This window comes from Diospyros lotus, chromosome 10 (assembly GCF_014633365.1).
Source record: "Diospyros lotus cultivar Yz01 chromosome 10, ASM1463336v1, whole genome shotgun sequence".
NCBI lineage: Eukaryota > Viridiplantae > Streptophyta > Magnoliopsida > Ericales > Ebenaceae > Diospyros > Diospyros lotus.
Genome location: NC_068347.1, coordinates 15,798,062 through 15,818,172, shown reverse-complemented (window position 1 = coordinate 15,818,172; position 20,111 = coordinate 15,798,062). Strand labels below are relative to the sequence as shown.

General features: G+C 39.9%; 1 protein-coding gene across 1 annotated transcript; it reads left to right on the top strand.

The window, feature by feature from the left end:
• Window positions 1-1,873: 1,873 nt before the first annotated feature.
• Window positions 1,874-19,091, top strand: LOC127811136 (uncharacterized). Its single transcript, XM_052350847.1, has 4 exons — window positions 1,874-2,396; window positions 13,173-14,525; window positions 14,639-14,768; window positions 16,308-19,091. The coding sequence occupies exons 1-2, from the start codon at window positions 1,874-1,876 to the stop codon at window positions 14,156-14,158; spliced, it is 1,509 nt and encodes a 502-aa protein (XP_052206807.1). The 3' UTR covers window positions 14,159-14,525; window positions 14,639-14,768; window positions 16,308-19,091.
• The last annotated feature ends 1,020 nt before the right edge of the window (window positions 19,092-20,111 follow it).

Below are 20,111 nucleotides of genomic sequence, written 5' to 3'. Positions count from 1 at the left end.
ATCGAAAGGAGACTTACCTGAAGGCATATAGCTTTTTTTTAGAACCAGTGAGAGGAATTAAATTGTGGCCAGATTCACAAAATCCAACTATTCAACCACCTCAAGTTAGAAAACAACCAGGTAGACCAAGGCTTAAGAGAAAGAAAGATAAAGAAGAATCCCAACGTAAAATTGGTAAATATCTCAAAACGGGTTTGACAATGAGGTGCTCCAACTGCAAGCAATTTGGCCATAATAAGAAGGGGTGCAAGGCAAGTTCAAGTAATCATGAGGTAAAGTTTTGATTAACAAATTTAATTGAAATCTAATTACATTTATCTATCATTTATTGTCTTTATTTATCTATCATTTATTGTCTTTATTTTACATATCTATGTACATCAGTCAAGAAACATGAGTACTGTCAATCAATGCAATACAAGTTCAACTGGGGTGGGACATGGAATTGATGGTGCTAAAAGGTCGTATGCAGCACCAACAGTATCTTCGCAAGCCAAGCGACAAAATGTGATGAGCGGAATGGGAGTCTTGTACAACAAAGTTACTGGGGTCATGACATATCAGGTATATTATTTACGTATGTCAAATACATTATTATTTGCAAATTTTTGTAATTCTTCTATTTTATTGAATTTTGTACTTGTTTGTTACAGTCATTAAATACCACCCCCAGACTCATACATGACCCAAGGAAGATAAAGAGTTCAGCAATCGTCACAGGGGATCTTGGCTTTAAACCACCTGGGCTGAAATGAAAAGGAAAGAATGCAATAACAACCAATCAACTTCAACAGCAAAAAGGTTAACAAATTGTGAAGATGACGGCAACAAACTGGAGTTCAATAGCAAAATTAATTTTGTTTTAATGTAAATATTTGTTTAATTTGCTTCAATTTTACTTCCAATCTTGGTACTGAAGCAACAAAATTAATTTTGTTTTAATGCAAATATTTGTTTAATGCAACAGGGGATTGATTTTTGATTATGAATGGATTAATTTGCTTTAATTTTACTTTCAATTCTGGTACTTCCAATCTTGGCTTTATCACAGGATGAATGAATATTTGATTATGAATTAATGTAATAGGGTATTAATTTTTTTTTATTATATAATCTAATATGAATAAGTTGATCTTCACGTTTATAATATAACAGGGGATTGATTTTGCACTTGACTTTAAAGGATATAACACTTATATTTTTTAAATATTGGCATTAAAAAAATTAAAATTATAGTAAATTGTAAGAAAATAATAAGTAAAAAATAAGAAATATAAAATTATAATGAGTAGCAAGAAAATTACAGCAAACCAAGCAAATAGTCAGAATTTAAACTAAATTTGAACTATAAGAAAATCACAACAAAGAGAGCAATTAGTAATAGTTTAAATTAAATTTAAACTATCAGTTTTTACTTCACGCGCAAACAATAGGAGTTTACTTCACGCGTGAGTTGACTGGACTGTGAGGGGGCTGATGGGTCTTAAATTAGAAGTTAGAGTGTTTAAGAGGCCCTTAATTAAAAGTTTAGGGATCTAATAGGTCCCTCCTCAAGTTGAAGGGGCTAAGTGGTTAAATGAGAAAAGGTGAGGGACTTATATATGACTTTAGCCATGTATATATGTTTGTGTATAAGGAGATGTGTGTATATGTGTCTCTGTGATTGTGTGTGTGTATATATGTGTTTGTGTATGCGTTCTTTTATTTTTTTATTTTCATTCGTTTTTTTGAATTTGATGTTATTTTTCGCATCGTCTTTGATGTAAATGGACAGTCGCATATGTTTGGCGGACAGTTCATTGAAGAAGAAAATGGCTAAGGATAAAAATTGAGTTTTCAAAAGATGGTATTTTAGGTATATTAAAATGTAGCTATGAAAAGCAAAAGAGGGGATGCAAATAGAATATTTTTAAAATTTTCCTTCATTTTGATCGTAAAAGACTATTCTACCCTTGGCATAAATAAAAAAATTCCATCTGTCCAAAACCCTAACCCAAAACCCTTGTTGTCCAAAACCCTGACCCAAAATCACATTGGAACAATCGGTTTCTCAGCTCCTTTATCCTCCCTCGCAGCATCTCCTGTCCGTCACTCCGGCGTCCCTCGTCCGTCACTCATCTCCGTTGTCCGTCGTCTGTCGTTGCTGACCCAGATCGAGAAGGTGCTGTTGCTGCTGTTTCCTGCCTCCCTCGTCCGTCGCCGCCGTTTCATTTTCCTCTCTCCATTTGTTCTGTCATCTCCGGCGTCACAGTGTCCCCACTCCGGCTTCACGTCTCCAGCGTCACAACATCACATCATCTCTGTCTTCTTTGGAGTTGCTGCTGCTCGCCGACGTCGCAGCATTGCCGCTCCGGCGTCGCTGCTGCGGCCATTCATCAGCTATTCAGATATGAGTGGTATGTGATTTTTGCTGTATTTTGTTCCTATTAACATATTTTTTTGGTGATATTTTGTTGTTAGATTTGTTGTTTTGTTAAAGAGCTTACAAAACCTCTTCATCTGTGCTGTCTGCACCGCCGTAGCAATACTATGCTTAAAAACATTAATCTTTACGTCCATTTATGTGGAATTCACATTCTGGGGGCTCTTAAAACTCTTCATCTGTCATCTGGGTTTTGTTTCTGGAGATCCCAGGAGATATTTTGTTAATTTCTGATTCATTCTTTGTTTATGCGTATACTGGGATTGTTTTTCTGTATTCTTTTAGTGCCGTAACTTCATTTAGACGTTAGTTCTTTTGCTTCTTTGTTTGGAAATGTGGATTTTGCATCCCTGTGAATATTGGTTGTTGATAGGGAAGATAAAATTTGGGTTTTCAAATTAGACTGTTGGGGTTAAATGAATTTAGTAGTTTAGGTCTAGAACCTAAACTGAGCTACAGTTTGTGGTGTTTCAGTTGGTTTATTAAGAAGTTGTGAACTGCTATTTGTGTAATGATAGATGTTACAATTTTGTATGTACGTATATAAAAAAAAATCAGACTGTGATTCACTATCATTAAGTTACTAACCCCAACCTGGGTTACTTCTACATGTATTTTTGCGCCCAGTCCTTGAAATTTAACATTGTCTTTATTTACCCTCCTTTTACATGGATTTTCATTGTTAAATTCATGCTTTATGTTTTTCTGTTTTTCCTGAAACCTTGTATTGTCTTAAGCTATTTTTGCTTCAGTTTCTTGTTTAGGGGTAATGTTGTTGGAAGGGGGATTAGTAGATGTCAAAAGTAGCCAGAAAAATTGATCTCATTCCTCCTTGTAGGGTTACAAGATTATATACAGTTGATAAAGGAGACCTTTCTAATCTAGCTTCTACTGAAATTAAGAAAGATTTATGATCTCTCAGGTAAAGGAGTAGAAAGGAAATACAAATTATTGCATTGTTTAAATATTCTTAATGTATGTTGTGTTTGAGTGATTAGGTATGTCAAGCATTCCCGGAGGTGAGTAGGCCTAGTCTATCGGGTGGAGAAAACTCAAGGCAAATGGTGGAGTCTTGTTGATATGTTTGCCTCGAGTTATACTAGAAGATCAGTGAAGACAGTGGCTTATGTCGGCTAGGGTGTAGATAGGCAGTTAGAAATAATACCTAAATGTTATTAGTATATGTTTGGGGTTAAAACTGTAATTATCTAATCTCAGTCGAGTTATATTGGGATGTCTGCCCACTGTTATAAATAGAGGTCAAGGGGTAGCTGAGTAGAAGAGAGTTTTCATTTTCTGTTGTAACGAGTACTGTTCGTTCTGAGAGAAAGGCTAGTGTTTGAGAGATAGCTTTGTAATCTTGGGGAGCGAAGGCTTGATGTACTCGGGAATAGAAGGAAGGGAACTAAGCTATGTACTGATTGTTCATACTAAATAAAGAAAGTTGCTCGAGGGGGTGTTTGACTGCTGGATGTAGGGTTGCAATACTTGCTATCCGAACCAGGATAAAATCGGTTTCTTGTGGTTTGATTTTCTGATTTATCTCTTGAATTGTGAATTCTTTACTTTCTATTTCCATTATATATATATTTTTGTTAATCCAAGAGTGTGGGAAGAGTATATGTGAGAGATTAAATCATCTAAATTAACCTAAACCAGTAAGTCTAAATCAACACGTCCATGGCTTACTTTTGTAACTGCTTCCACTGCACAACTCTTCTTCCTAAACTTGATCAACTCAATTGCAGCTTCCTGAGAGGCGCCTACCATCCGTTTCAATAACCTAGATCCAGTTGCTTGGAAATCACTTTAGTATCAATCTGATCTGAAATCGTCTCCTGAATTGATTGACACTAAGATCTGAGATGACTGAGTTTGTCATTGAATTGTCTTCGAATGTAGCTAGGATTAGGATTGATTGCTCTGGATCAATCAACAATCACCGATGGCCTGCATGAAGATCAACAATCCTCTAGTTTTGCTTCCAATTCGCTATAGATTCAATATCGCTCAAACTCTAATTGCGATTGCTGTGATTCAACAATCACCCTTAGACCTGCTTCCATCTCGAGCCTTCCTTCTCGTCGGAATCTCAATTGCGATCGCTATGATTCAACAATCGCCCCCTATGACTATCAGTTTGGTTTCAGTCGAGAATTGCTTGCTCTGCTTTGCCTTCAAAGGATTAGCTATTTTGCTTGAAATCGTGCCAAGAAGCGTTAGCCAATGGATTATAGTGACCAAACCTAACTCCTTTTGCGGAAATCACAATCGATGATGGATTGGCTCTGATACCAAATGTCACGGCCTAGGGTTTGGATGGGAAATTGGAAGAATCCGAGGGATAATTAGACATAAATGGAGGGAAAAATCAGAAGAAATGAAGGAGAAATCAGCAGAAAGCGGAGTGTTCAGATGAAACAGAGAGGGTGAGAGAATTTGAGAGGGAAACAAAGTCAATTATCATTCATCAATGCCTTGTTTTCTCCTACTTTAGCCTATTCATAGGCTATCTAACTGAAAGGTACAAGTAAAGTAGCAATGTACAACACCTAACAAATACATGTATTCTAGTATTACTAATATGCCCTTGGGGTTGTGACCCTTAGTTCTATGGGATGTAATGTGCATAAAGTTAAGGTACATTTAGGGTTTGAACCTTTATGTCAAGACCCTAGGGCTATAATAGATAGTAATTTCAGCTTGATGCAATTATTGCATTGTATTTTTTCTATTACAACTTGTAATCTTTTCAATTTACAATTACAACTGAAAGCAACTTGTAACTGAAAGCTAGAAGGCCTATAAATAGGCCACTACAAGGAGGATGAGAGGTTATGATGTGAAATAACATTCTCTCTAATTCTCTCTATCTTTCTCTCTGTTTTCTCCCTCATCTTTCCCTCTCTCTCTATTCTTCCTGATTTCTCTCTCTCTCTCTCTCTCTTTCTCTCTCACAATTTCTTCCTAATTACTCATAAACCCTAAGTCAGGTCTAGGAACTTGACATTTGGTATCAGAGTAATCGATTCTCAGTTACTGAATTTAGATCTAGGCAATTTTTGGAGGCAGTTTCAGAGGCGAGCAGTAGAGATGGCCGAAGGAACTCGCTCGAAGCAGTTGGAGGTGAGCTTGGAGACAATGGAACTAGGCTCAAGGCAGACTCAAGAGTAGGTGAGTCGCTACCGAGAGGATAATTTTGCAACAAGAGAAATTGTGCAGACCGTAGAAAGAAGTGTGTAGACATTAGAAAGAGGAGTTGAGGAAGAATTTGCCAACTTTGGCCAAAGGTTGGATGGACTTTTGAGAATGTTTTCTAAAATACCTTAGGCTAGCCTTCCAGTGGATTTTTCTCTAAGATCCACTTCAGAATCGATCCTTATAAGAGTAGGCATCCTTTCTCATACTTCTACCTCACAAGAAGATGAGGAACGACTTGAATTGGATTAGGTAGTCTAGGTAAGAGGATCTTATCAAACTCACCAACACACACCGATGCCAAGGCTGGAAATTCCTATTTTTGAAGGTGTTAAACCATGATGGTGGATTAGGAGGTTGTCACGGCACACCCGTGAAGGCAACTATTCCTAGCTCGGATTGAATTAGGAGTGGGTTTCGACCAACATAAAAACAGAATAGAGCAAGAGAGGGAGAGAACTAGAATGAAGAATGAGAGAGAGAGTTAGGAGCAATGGAGGAGAATCAATTATGATATTATCATTCGATACCTCTTTCTCCAGCAAGCTAGAAATATATATAACACTCAGGGGGGGGGGGGCTGCTACAGCAGATCCCTCCCCCATGTAGTTATAACCGCTTCTTTGTCCTATTCTGATTCCCCTCCACGTGGGGAATCTTCTAGCTAATATCACTAGGGAAATTACAATAGGAAAATAACAAAATTACAGAAAAATGGAAATGACAATAGTAAGCAAAAAATAAACCAAGATTTTAACTATAAGATGTATCAGTCCTAGGTCCCCTTTCGTGACAATTCCCCCGTCCTTAGACCTTTCTTGTCCTCAAGAAATGTTGAGGAGACTGGCAGCTTTGGGGAATCGTGTGAGCAGGCTAGGCAGGTACGCCCAAGTATCACTTCCTGCTGCACCACCCTGCCATTTCACCAATACTTGAATGAGTGGAACCCCTTGATTGTGAATTACCCGCCTATCCAAAATAGCTTCTGATTCTTCCAGGCTGTCCTCTCCCTCAGAGATAGTGGGCATCGCGGGGTTCACTTTCTCAGTCCCTACTGTTGCCTTTAACAGGGAGACATGGAAAGCTGGGTGGATTCGAGTCCCCTCTGGAAGCTGTAGTCAGTAGGCCACCTTTCCTATCCTTTCCAATATGGCAAAAGGCCCAAAATATCTAAGGGCAAGCTTTGAGACCCGCTTTTTAGTAATAGCCTTTAAGTGGTGCTTCCTCAACCTTAGGTAGACCTTTTCCCCAACCTCAAATTCCCTGTCACTTTTCTTCTTATCTGCAACTTGCTTCATCCTATTCTGAGCCGTAGCAAATTCTTGTTTGAGCTGCTGCAATACCTCCCTTCTCTGTTGCAAATACTCTTCTACTGAGGCTGCAGTGGAATGTTCTCCTAAAGTTGGTAGTAAGGGAGGCTTATAACCGAAGAGAGCCTCAAAGGAGACACCTTTAAGGAAGAGTGTTGGCTGGAATTGTACCACCATTGGGCTAAAGATAGCCATCTATGCCAACTCTTGAGTTGCAAGATGCAGATGCATCTCAAATAATTCTCCAAACCTTGGTTTACCCTCTCGGTGTTGCCATCCGTCTGAGGATGATAGGCTGAAGACATGTTTAGCTTAACACCCAATGCCTTCATAAGTTCCTTCCATAGGGCGCTTGTAAAAACCTTGTCTCGGTCGGAGATAATAGCAGTAGGAACCCCATGCAAGGCTGCCACCTGATTCATGAAAATTCTAGCCACCTCTTGGGCTGTATAAAGATGGGTCAACCCTATAAAATGAGCAAATTTCGTGAATCGATCAACCACCAGCATGATACTATTTTTTCCCTTAGACCTGGGCAGCCCTTCGACGAAATCCATAGAGATACTAGACCAAGCTTGCTCGGGCACCAACAGTGGCTGTAGAAGCCCCAGGTAGGCCACATTCTCAACCTTGCACCTCCTGCAAATGTCACAGGCCAACATAAACCTTCTTACCTCAGCTCTTAACCTGGGCCAATGGAAGAGTTGTTTCACCCGTAGGTAAGTATTTTGGATGCCGGAGTGCCCTCCCAAGGGAGATTCATGTAGTGACTGCAGAATTTTCTTCTTGAGGTCTTCTTTATTCCCAATGACAATCCTACCTTGGTGCTTCAACATTCCATCCACCAATGTATATCCTTCAACTCCTTTAGATCCTATGGCCAGCTTTTCCAGCAACTCCCTCATTGCTGTATCCCCTTCATAGCTTTCGATCACCTGTTGACACCATTCAGGGATAACAGTAGTTATGGCTGCCACACTTCCCTCCTCATGACACCTTGACAATGCATCAGCAACCACATTTTCTTTCCCCTTCCGGTATTGTATCAAGTAGTCTAATCCCATCAATTTGGCCATGCCCTTCCTTTGCAATTGTGTTTGTAGTTTCTGTTGTAGTAAAAACTTCAAACTCTCGTGGTCCGTTTTGATTATAAACCTCCCCGCTTCCAAGTAATGTCTCCATTTGTCAAAAGCCATCAGTACCTCAATGAACTCCTTCTCATATATGCTCAGCCCCACATGTTTTGGGCCCAACGCTTGGCTCAAAAACGCTAAGGGCCTCACTTTCTTGCACTAGGACTGCCCCCACCACCCATTCCACACGCGTCAGTCTCCAAGATAAAGGGCTTACTAAAATCAGGTAGCCCCAATACTGGCACTCTGCTCATGGCCTTCTTAAGCTCCTCAAAAGCCCTCTCTGCTTCTGGTCCCCAGCTAAAATTCCCCCTTTTCAGCAGTTCCGTTAGTGGTTTGCTGAGGATCCCATAATTTTTAACAAACCGTCAGTAATACCCAATTAGGCCTAGGAACCCCCTCAAGGATCTCACAGACTGAGGCCTTGGCCAGGACACCATTGCCTCCACCTTCTTTGGGTCTGTATTGACCCCTCCCTTAGATATAATGTGCCCTAAATATTCCACTTGCCCTTGACCAAATGCACATTTAGATTTTTTAATGAAAAGTTGGTTAGACTTGAGGACATCCAAGGTGATTTTGAGGTGAATTAGGTGCTGGCTAAGGGAAGGGCTATAGACTAATATGTCATCAAAGAACACAAGGATAAATTTCCGAAGATAGGGCTCAAATATCCGATTCATTAGGGACTGAAAGGTGGCCAGGGCGTTGGTAAGCCCAAATGGCATTACTAAGAACTCAAAGTGTCCGTGGTGGGTCCTAAAGGCTATCTTAAATACATCTTCCGGTCTCATCCTAATTTGATGATACCCTGAACGCAAATCAAGCTTTGAAAAGATTTGGTTGTGGTGAAGTTCATCTAGGAGGTCTTCCACCAAGGGTATATGAAATTTGTCTTTAATGGTTATGGCATTAAGTTGGCGATAGTTCACACAAAATCACAATGACCCATTCTTCTTTTTGACTAATAGGACGGGCGAAGCACAGGGGCTTTGGCTGGGCCTGATAAGGAACTGTTGAAGCATTTCCCTAACCATTTTCTCTATTTCAATCTTTTGGAGAGGTGGGTACCGATAGGATCTTAAATTAATGGGTTCGGTATTGGGCTTTAGGTGAATGGTATGGTCATACGGTCTGGTGGGGGGTAGGGAATTAGGTTCCATGCACAGGTCCTCATAATCTGCCAACAATTCATTAATGCAATTTAAGTGATTTACCTGGTCAGAGAGCTCCCCAGTTGAGTTGATCGTCAGGTAGGCCTTCTCGTGCCCCCCTGGAAATTCCTCCGAAGTTATGATGGAAAATAGTTTGGCCAGTTGACTCCATTTCCCCTCGAGCACCTTCTGCAACCTTCTTCCTATTATCATTTTGCATGTTCCAGCTTCCTTGCCTCCTGTCAGTATCATTCTCCTTCCTTCCTTTTCAAATGACACCTCCATTCGGTTAAAATCAAAACTGATTGGGTTTACTCCCTTCATCCAATCCACCCCGATCACTACATCACATCCCCCAGTTGTAACAATCTGAGGTCTGCCTCGAACCGTTCGCCTTGCATCTCCCAGCAAAACCCATTGCAAGCTGATGTACTCATCACTTGTTGGCCATTGGCCACGATCACACTCAAATGGGGTGTTCTCGTGAACTGACACCCCAACTTCTTGGCCATGCCTTCGTCTAAAAAGCTGTGGGTACTCCAACTGTCAATTAAGACCATCAGGCCTTTCCCTCTAACTCGTCCTTTTACCTTCATTATTTTACTGTTGGGTACCCCCTTCAAGGCATGGATGGATATCTCCCCATTATCCTCCTTGGCCTCTTCCTCCTCTTCTTCCTCCGTTACTGCTTGTTCAGGCTCCTCATTACCTTCCAGCAACAGTATCTGTCTCTTACACTGATGGCCTACATGGTATTTTTCTCCACACCGAAAGCACAATCCCACCAGCCTTCTCTGCTCCCTTAGTTGTTCTCCAAAAGAAGTCGGGTTGGGGCCTGCCACCCCTCTTACCCCACTACTTCCTCTCATCTGATCCCGGTTGGAGTGTCTTCCAGCAGCATTAGATGGCCCTCCCACAACGCTCCTCGTTTGCTGCCTCTGCTTCCTTATTAAGGCTTCCACCACTAACTCCTGCAGCCTAGCATTTTCGGAGGCTTGCTCAACCGATTGGGGCCTCAATACCTTCACCATTGGTCTGAGCTCATCATTAAGGCCACTTAAATAACTTGACACAAAATAGGCCTCTGAGAGGTGAGGATTATGTTGGATCATGAAAGATCTCAATTCCTCAAAGCGCTTATGGTAGCTCTCCACACTTTCAGTTTGCCTCAGTTTGTTAAACTCCTCCACAATGTCCTCCATACTTCTTTCCCCGAACCTCTCGCACACCCTCTCAGAGAATTCCCCCCAAGTGTAGGTCCTTCCCTGCCTAAGGCTTCCTTGATACCAGGCATCCACTGTCTCATTGAAATGGATTGTAGCTAGGGGTACTCTCTGCCCTTCAGGGATGCCATACCACTCAAACATCCTTTCGCACTTCCTCAGCCACCACTGAGGATTAATTCCCTCAAAGGTGGGAATATCCATCCGAGGCATCGGAAATCCTGAGTGATGATTTACAGGCCTGTCCTGAGCCCTGTCCATCAACCCAGCCAGCTCCTCTTCTGGGTCCGCTTCAATCTCCGAGGTTTTGCGTTTCCCGTTAGTTTCATTCCTCTGTAGGATTGGTTCTGTGTGCTCTCGAAGTGGAAAATCAGGAGACAGCCTTACTCGGTTCTGGCAAGCGAACATAACCATGAACTGTTGCATTTGAGCACTTAGTTCGTCTCGCACTCGTGCGATGGTCCCTTCTAGCCTTCACTCCAATCCATCCATGGAGCTCTCCACTGGTCTGTCCAATGCCATGATAGCCTCGTGGCTACGGGTAGCTCCTAACCCCAGCTGGTCGATCCGATTTTGACAATCGGTCATGGCTGAGCTGGTCTGCTGCAGTTGTGATTCCAAATTCTTCATACGAGTCTCTTCTTCCATTACCGACTTCCTTCTCAATCGGCCAAGGAAAGGTAGCTCTGATACCAAATTGTCACGGCACACTCGTGAAGGTAACTACTCCTAGCTTGGATTGAATTAGGAGTGGGTTTCGACCAACATAAAAATAGAACAGAGCAAGGGAGGGAGAAAACTAGAATGAAGAATGAGAGAGAGAGTTAGGAGCAATGGAGGAGAATCAATTCTGATATTATCATTCGATGCCTCTTTTCTCCAGGAAGCTGGAAATATATATAACACTCGCCGGGGGGGGGGGCACCAACAGATCCCTCCTCCATGCGGTTATAACCGCTTCTTTGTCCTATTTTGATTCCCCTCCACGTGGGGAATCTTCCAGCTAATATCACTAGGGAAATTACAACAGGAAAATAACAAAATTACAGAAAAATGGAATTGACAATAGTAAACAAAAAATAAACCAAGATTTTAACTATAAGATGTATCAGTCCTAGGTCCCCTTCCATGACATAGGTGTAAAAGATTCTTCCAATATTATAATGTAATGGAGTGCTAGAAAGTTAACCTAGCAGCAGCATATCTCAATGATATGGCTGATGCCTGGTATCAAGGATGGAGTAGGATGAGATTTGAACTGAATTGGAATGAATTGGTAGAGGATTTTTGTAATAGGATCAATGGCTGATGTGATAGAGGAGTTCAATAAGCTGAAGCTGGAAGGCTTAGTGATAGGTTATTGTCATGACCCAATGACATAGTAGTAATTAGATAATAGATCAATTTCTTTAGTTGTATTGTAACAGCCTCCAGCTGTATTGATTTGAATAATCGGCAGCCCTATTGGTGCCAAACCTAGTGACCAGATTAATATATAAGATTGATCCAATCTGATTCAAAAACAACCATATTATTGAATGAAATCTGATTTTCACTCTCAATTTCTCTCTCTTTCTCTCAGTTCTCCCTAATCTCCCCCTCTCTGTTTCTGTTCTTCCTTAATTCCCTCCTATTTCTTCTGATCTATCTTCCTCAATTCCTTCCTATTATCTCTTAAATCCTACGTTAAACCCTAGGAACATGACAATTATGAACTCAAATTTGAAGAGTTTCAATCATTGTTGCTTATTTCTCTTCCATCATTAAATGAGCCTTATTTTGTGTCAAGTTCTATTAGTGGTTTAAATGAAGAATTGAGACCTACGGTGAAAATGATGCAGCCTGCAACTGTTAAGCAGGCTGTTGAGAAAGCCAGATTACAAGAATTGGCATTGGAAGCAATCTTTTGGAAACATACAGTTCAATCTGAAAGCTATCCTTTGATCAGCCAGCAGCCTGGAGGAAATCTTAGGACTGCCAATCCAGGGAAAATAATTTTCATTGTTTGTGCCTAAAAAAGTATAAACCTGCTATGAATCTTTTATTGTATTTGGTTGCTGCATGTTTCGTAGGCATGAGGTGGATGAAAAATCTGAAGAAATGCTGCATGTTTTCTTTGTTCTTTGTTTTCTCAGAGGAGGCATTTGCCTTGATGTTGGTCCTGCTCACTCCAACTCTCTTGCATTGTGCTTAGCAAGCTTTACAGTGAGTTACTCTTCCCAAATTATATGGAATGCCTTTTTTTCACTTTATCTTTTTCCATTCTTCTAGAGGACAGGACTGTGTTATTATGCTCGTGTTTTCCTCCTAATGTACTTTTGCATCTGGGCTGCTCATGTTCATGAGAAATGGTTATCAATGCATATGCTAACTGACATAACAGGATACATATTTATGAATGCTGCCAATGAAGATAATTTCCTTATTAGAGTTATTTATATGCATGCATGCAGACAACAAGCAGAAGAAATCACACTTACGCACTTGTGAGATAGTTCGTGCCCGCAGATGATAGGAAATAAAGTTCTTTTATTCATTTATGGTCATGTATCTGGCTCAAATGCTTCAGATTCCTGGATTTATTTGTATTTACCAATGTAAGCTCGCTAGTAGTTGAAGTTCTTCTTTAGTTTGTTGTGCCCCTTTTCTGCCGATCCTATTTTCAAATCTGGAAAGCATCTCTTTTATCTTACCATGGACTACATTTTAACGTATGTTTTTTTCTTGGGCAGTGAAAATTTTGCATTCTACTGCCACCTTGTCCAGCTGTTTGTCACATCTCAAGGGCTCAAAATACCATAAAGTAGATTGTCCTGCTTTTAATTATAGAAACAGAAGAAGATACAGCGGCCAGATATTTTCACAATCAATAAGTAAATCTCTTGCTGCTAATAGTCAAATTTACAGTTCTTCTGGCTGTGTGCCCGAAAGTGTATGTCCTGAAACTTATTCTGTTCTTCAATCAAGTGGTCTTCAGCACTGGTTCAAAAACTGGCAAGAACTTAGGAAACATAAGCTGACAGCAAGCATTTTTGGTGGTGCTATTGGATTTTGGCCTCAACGAAGAGTCCAGCTCTGGTTGGAGAAGCTTGGGGTAATTGACCCATTTACTGGTAACCTGGCTACTTGTTGGAGCAACATCAAAGAAGAGGAAGCACTTGAAAGGTACAAGCTAATAACAGGAAATAGTGTATTATTTCCTGAATTTCAGGTCTCTGGAAAGAAGAACCCACATGATGACTGGCTTGCAGCTTCGCCAGATGGGGTTGTTGAGAAGCTTGTTTATGGTTTGCCTTCACGAGGAGTTCTGGAAATAAAGTGCCCATTTTTTGGTGGTGATATGAGCAAGGCTTTCCCTTGGTCACGAGTCCCCCTTTATTGTATTCCACAAGCTCAAGGTTTGATGGAAATTATGGATCGAGATTGGATGGATTTCTATGTTTGGACTCCTAAAGGAAGCAGTTTATTTAGGTTATATCGAGATGTAGAATATTGGGATGTCCTGAAAATAGCACTATCTGACTTTTGGTGGAAGCATGTGCAGCCGGCGAGGGAGTTGTGTAGTAAATCTGTGATCACAGATCCTTTGACTCAATTAAGATCACTAAGACCAGCACCCAGGCACGAACTGTGTAGTTTTCTTTTAGATGAAAGTAAACGTCTCGCTGATCGCTCGAAGTTGTTGATGCGTGAAATTCATGGCAAGTTGCTGAACTGATGCACATTAGCCATTTCACCAATCTGGTTCAGATGGTATGTACAGAGTGATTGCTATGGAGAAATGAAGACCTCAAGTTTTTGGATTCTATACTTTCTGATCCAAGGCAAATTAAACCATTCCCTTGGTAACTTGGATAAGTACCGATGGATCTGTAAATAGTTTGTTTAGCCGGATCAAGTTGGTTTCTACTATTTGAAATATAAAATATTCTTTTAGCTGAGATGAGTTCCTTCCCCTTAAGCATTGGTTTGTCAGGTAATGAGGCTTCTCTCAAAGGCAGATGGGGAAGGACAATACTAGACTTCCTTAAGGAGAATGGCCAGTCTCCAGAATGTTAGCTTGTTACTGGAAATCTGAAAGTATGGTAAGAGTTGAAAGAAAGCACACAAAAGTCCTTGTGAGCTTCTGTTTTCCAGTTTTTCTATACTTCCATATGAAGAAGTTATCATGTATGCTTGTGTCAATTGTCAAATGTAGATTGCACACAGAGATGGAAAATGGGATAGGGATGAGGTCTGCTGCCAAAAATACTCTTCGGCCCTCTCACCAATGGCCAGTCTCAGATCTCCCAAGTTTTTCATAGCTTCCACCTCCACTCTGGCTCCAAGTGAGTTTTCTCAGATTCTAATTTGGATTTTTGGATATTTTCACTCTTGGTGCTTTTCTCCTGCTATTCCTTGATCTGGGTTTGTGATTTTTTTGCCTCTGAATTGGCTTTGTGATGGTTCAATAAGTAACCTCTTGTTGCTATTTTGATGTACTCTTCATAGTGGAAATGGGTTTTCTTGCCAAGCTTTTTGGTACTTTCAGGGTGGATTGGTATATCTTGGGAGTCTGATTCATTGTTTTAGGAACTATAGGAAACATGTAAAACTTATTGCTACAAATGATAATAATTGTCAATGCACAAATCTGAAAAAGCATCATATGTATTCGGCATTTGGAATTGTGTGTTTAGTTTTCTTTATTCAAATGGGAGTTTCATGAACGGTTTTTTTAATTGGATGGTTCAATCCGTGAATGCAATCTTTTGCTGCTGATATTTTCTCATTATTACTTTTTTCTTTCTATTTTTTTCTCGACTTTGGGTTCTTGTTTTTTTTTTTTTTTTTTTGTGTGGGGCATTTTAGTGAGTTGAATAGGGAGGGCTTTGCTTTTGTTTCTTTCTGAGTTGTTAAGGTTTGTTGTATGTAGTCTTCGGGGTTGTGTGCTTGTCTTTTTCAGGTAGATGGAGTGTGGACTAAGAGAATTTTACAGCTATTCATTAGATTAATTGGGACAGTCATGGTTTCCTTTTTAATTAGAACTCTGTTCTCATTTGTTGAGAGGTTTGAAACTATGGGCTGTTTGCTTTGGCTCGACTGAACTGTTGAATCATTTATTATTAGTCACTTCCCATTTGAGCATGCCATTTGGATGCTCGATTCATCCACTTCTTCATGCATTCAAGAGCATTAAAGCCCTGTTTGGATAATTCTTATAATGTAAATTATTTTTTCTTTTATAAATTCTTTGGCCCCACCTCATAGGATTAATGCTTGATATGTTGTTTTCATGAATTCATGTCGAATTTCATTTACTCTTTCAAAATTCATTATTTTGGATTTTACACTGTGATCTATTATGGAGTATATAATATACACAATACCTGATTGCACCACTGCTTCTAGTTGTAGTGTTTCATTGTTATTATTTTGGAGTTTTTTCTTTTGTGTGTGTGTGTGATATATGATACCAGCAAAGTGATAAAACGAAACAGCTAAAATACATTTCATTTCCTTGAATGTATCACCTTGATCTGTCAAATTTTGGCAACTTCAAAAAAAGGATTTTTTTTTTAATTTTATTTTTCCCTTTCTTCAAACTTGTCCAAATCCTTTCGTTTTTTTTATATAATTCTGATTGGTTAATTGATTCTTGTAACATAATATCTGAGTTGGTGAACCTGACCATAGGTTTTGAACATCCATCTTTCCTCACCCAGAAGTAAAAAATAAATAAATAAATAACAGAAGTAAAGAAGATATCCAGAACTATATTAGTTATTTTTCCTAGTTATATGTGGTCTTTAACCCTTTCACGAAATTCGCAGCTTTACTTTATGTTCGTAAGGACTAATTATGCTTTCTTAATCTTGGTTTTGCAGTTAAAAAAGTAGCAAGCTAATGTTGAGTATACCCTTCAACGCTGACTTGTCTGTCTCCATAGCATATTCTGTGGTGACCATGCATTTCAATCTTCTTTCTCTAAGTTGTTTGTCCAATTGATTTTATGATGTGAACGGTAAAGATATAAAGGTAAGGGTTAATTTCAAGTCTTAAGTCAATTACTCGTTTAAGGACTAAACAATTTTAAAAAGAACTTGAGTTATTTATTGGGAATACTTCAACCTATTTAGAAGAGCTAGAATTCAAAGTGAATGAATTAAAGTCCAAATTAATCACATTGCTCGTTTTCTTGAAAGCCCAAGATTAGAATGCAACCTAGGCATTTCATGTGTTGTAGCCAGAAAATTACGACAATAGAATTTGTAGGGAGGGAAAGTTGAAGTCGAGACAGAGCAAGGTTGACAGCTGGCAAGAGTTTACTGGTGGAGATAGGCGTTGGGTAGCTTCGGTTCTTGATGCATTGATCGGGGTCGTAGGTGGATCTCTTGGGGGCATCTTCGGTATCGCTTGGAATTGGCCTTCCTATGTGTTCGGGACATATCTGCACTCATAGGCACAAGTTAGAAGGCACGCGGGGATTCCTCACCCGCATATGCCCTTCGATGCTTAAGTCAGTACCAATAAGGGAGAAGAGTAATAGACAACACTATTATTGAACATAAGATGGTCGTACCTTACCCGATTAGAGAGGGTTGATCACGGTACTATCACAGGGTGTTGGGACATACCTGCATGTTAGTAGCATTCAGACAGGCTTAAGAGGAATCCCTCCCGGACAGTCTAGGGGGTTCTCTGGGAGAAGGTGGGTCTCATGGCGGGCTGTCGAAGTAGGGTCTCGGCCCCTAAGGGACCTGCATGAGCGCAGCTCCGGGCTTAATGAGAGATGCGTCAAGGTGAACCTCACTTGACCATTGTTCCCTTAGAGAACACGTCGTATTTCCCAAACACCAACATGCTATATCACATCCTATAGGGATATCACATGCGAAACCATATACACATTATATATATCCTCTAACATTATATACATTGTCTCGTGACTATGTCCCTGGCCAAAGCCGCATGCCCACATATACATATATACACGTGTACTTTACACATTACATATCAACCTTAACTTATTATATAATCCCATCCCACTCTATAAAACCACATCTTTGGCCATCACGTGAGCATATACATACTATACATACATATATATATACACATTATAGTTCCATGGGAGAAACAGAGAGGGAGAGAGAGAGAGAGAGAAGCCTCTCGGGAAGTCTTCTTCCGGAAAGAAGCTGGCTGCCGCTGAGAGCTCTCAGGAAGAAGCCTTCCTGAGAGAAGCCATTGCCACCGGGGGAGGGGGGGCTCTTGCCTCGCCGAGAGAAGCTTTCGCCACAGACCGCCTTGTCGAGAGCCACCGAGAAGGCTGCGGCCATGATCGAGGGCTTGTTGCATAGAGAGGAGCTTTCGAGAGGGAAAGAGCTGTAGCGGTGAGGGTCTTATCGAAAGAGAACCTCGCCATGGTTACCGAGAGCCAGACTGCTCTCCGAGGGGAGCCGCCGAGGGGTGCTGCTCTCTCTGAGAGAGAAAGCACAATCGCCGAAAGAGAACAACTCCTCTCTGAGAGGGAGAAAGTTGATTATGTCAAGAGAAAGAGAGAGACAAAGAGCTTTTGGGAATGCTGCTGGGGTCCTGCTGGCTACCAAGGGACGATGCCCTCTCCAAGAGAAAACATGGCCGCCTCTTGAAGAGAAAGAAAAAATCTCTCCGAGAGGGAAGAAGCCTCTCCGAGAGAGGAAGATTTCTCTCGGAGAAGGAAAAATGAGAGAAATAGAGAGGGAGAGAGAGAGAGCGCACGCATAGGAGGGAGACGATGAACAATCCTCCCTCCCCACCTTTTTGACCCTTTGACCTTGCTATTTATAAGGGGAGACTTTCCTTTTTTGCCTTATAACACTTTTACCTCCCAAGCCTTGCCTAATCACACTTTTAACTATTATTAATGATTCTTTGGTTGTTTTCTTACGGTTTCTTCTTGGGAAATGCATCATGGCTCGGGACCACTTTTGAAGTTCGCTCGCCTAGGCCAAATGACCAAAATACCCCTAGGCGACTAATGATCGAAATATCCCTAGGTGGACGCTAGGGAATTCTATGGCACAACAATACCACGATTAAGCCCAAGTAGTCAATCTATATGCTAGGCCCAAGTCTTTCTAACAAGCCCAAGTCTCTTAATTGATGTGATATATGATGTCACCCTTCATTTGTCCTTTATATTTGAGGGTGTTTTGTCTTTTATATATCATTGTGTTTCATCATCATGATTTGCTTTGTCAAAAGTGATATGATGATGTTTTTCTACTTTATGTTTTTGGTGTGTTTCATCATCATTAGTCCTATTTTGTTGAAAGAGGCAATGGTGTTGTCTATTTTTTTTTTTTTTTTCATTATTATCCTAAACCATCCGAGTTTCGCCCGACTAATTTCTAAAGCGGGTGACCTTCCCCCCGGATGCACCCCCAAATAAATCCGAATGCAGACACAGCCTATACACACTCGGAGTGAACTTTCAGGAAGCGACTGCCCTTCCCATGGATCTCCCTTTACGACATGTTGTCTATCTTTAATTGTTGTAATTTGTTAACGAGACTAGTATTTATATTTGTAATTTTGTAATATTTTAGTATAAATATTTTTATAAAAAAAGTGTAAAGAATATTTTTACCCTAATTCTTATTTAAGCAATTCATTTGTTTTAGACGAATTTATTTAATTCTCATCACTTTTCTTTTTTCTATCTTAGAGTGTAGTGAAACAAAATTTGTATTTTTTTGTTTGTGATAAAAAAAATTATTAAACAAGGAATGCAAGTATTTTTTTTTGTATTTTGAGCGCATCATTTTATTTGCAATTCCTTACCCTTACCATGTTGGTTATGTTTTGACTAAGATTCTTGCCATGGTTTTTTCTTTTCCGTAGGAGCTCAGTCTCTAGTCCCTGTTAAAATTTGGAATGTTCACCTTATTTTTGTGCCATCAGTAGTACTCTGAAGTGTCAAATGTAATCTGTTTGGTTATTTGAGTAGAGATTTCTGTGAGATCATCCTCAGTTTTGGCTAATCTCTAATCTCTTGGTGGATTTTATGCTAAGAATTGTGAAAAAGAGCACTCCAGCGCATCCAACTTCTTGTTTCATCCAATTAATCTGTCAAGCTTCAATTTTATGGGTCACACTCTCACATTTTTTTTTGCTTAATTGATGCAAACTCTACGAAAGAAAGCGAGACTCGAAGCTCAAAATGGTTCTTTTGCCAAGAATCTTTTTAAAACAGATTGTAATAAGAAAAATAAAAGAATCTTGACCCGTTATCTATAAAGAGATAAAAATGTTGAAGGTATAAAAATGTTAGGGTAGACGCCACACTCAAGATAGAAGAGAAGAATTGTAAGTGATAAGTTAAGAATGAGCACCATTAGATGAAATCTTGATAAGTTTGGAATAGTTCAATGAAAAATTCAAAAGAAAACTCTCATTGTTAGTATTGTTCATAGTGAATTCCCCATTAGGTTATATTGGCTTATATAGCCACAAACAAAGTAGGAAAAAAAATAAGATAAAAGGAAGTGGTTTAACATTTTATCAATCAATCAATCATCAATTTGTGCAATCAATCAATTAGCCACCCACCAATCGTGACAATCAATCAGTCATCAATTGTGATAAATTTGATAATGTCTTGTTTATTTTTTTTTTTTTTGGTAAGATCTCTTCAAATTACATTAAAAAGC

Excerpts from the sequence above, each read along its gene's own strand:
- LOC127811136 (XM_052350847.1), top strand. The coding sequence starts at position 1,874 with ATGAAAAGCAAAAGAGGGGATGCAAATAGAATATTTTTAAAATTTTCC. Across the intron at positions 2,397-13,172 it reads CAGCTATTCAGATATGAGTG|TGAAAATTTTGCATTCTACT; the intron begins GTATGTGATTTT and ends TTTCTTGGGCAG.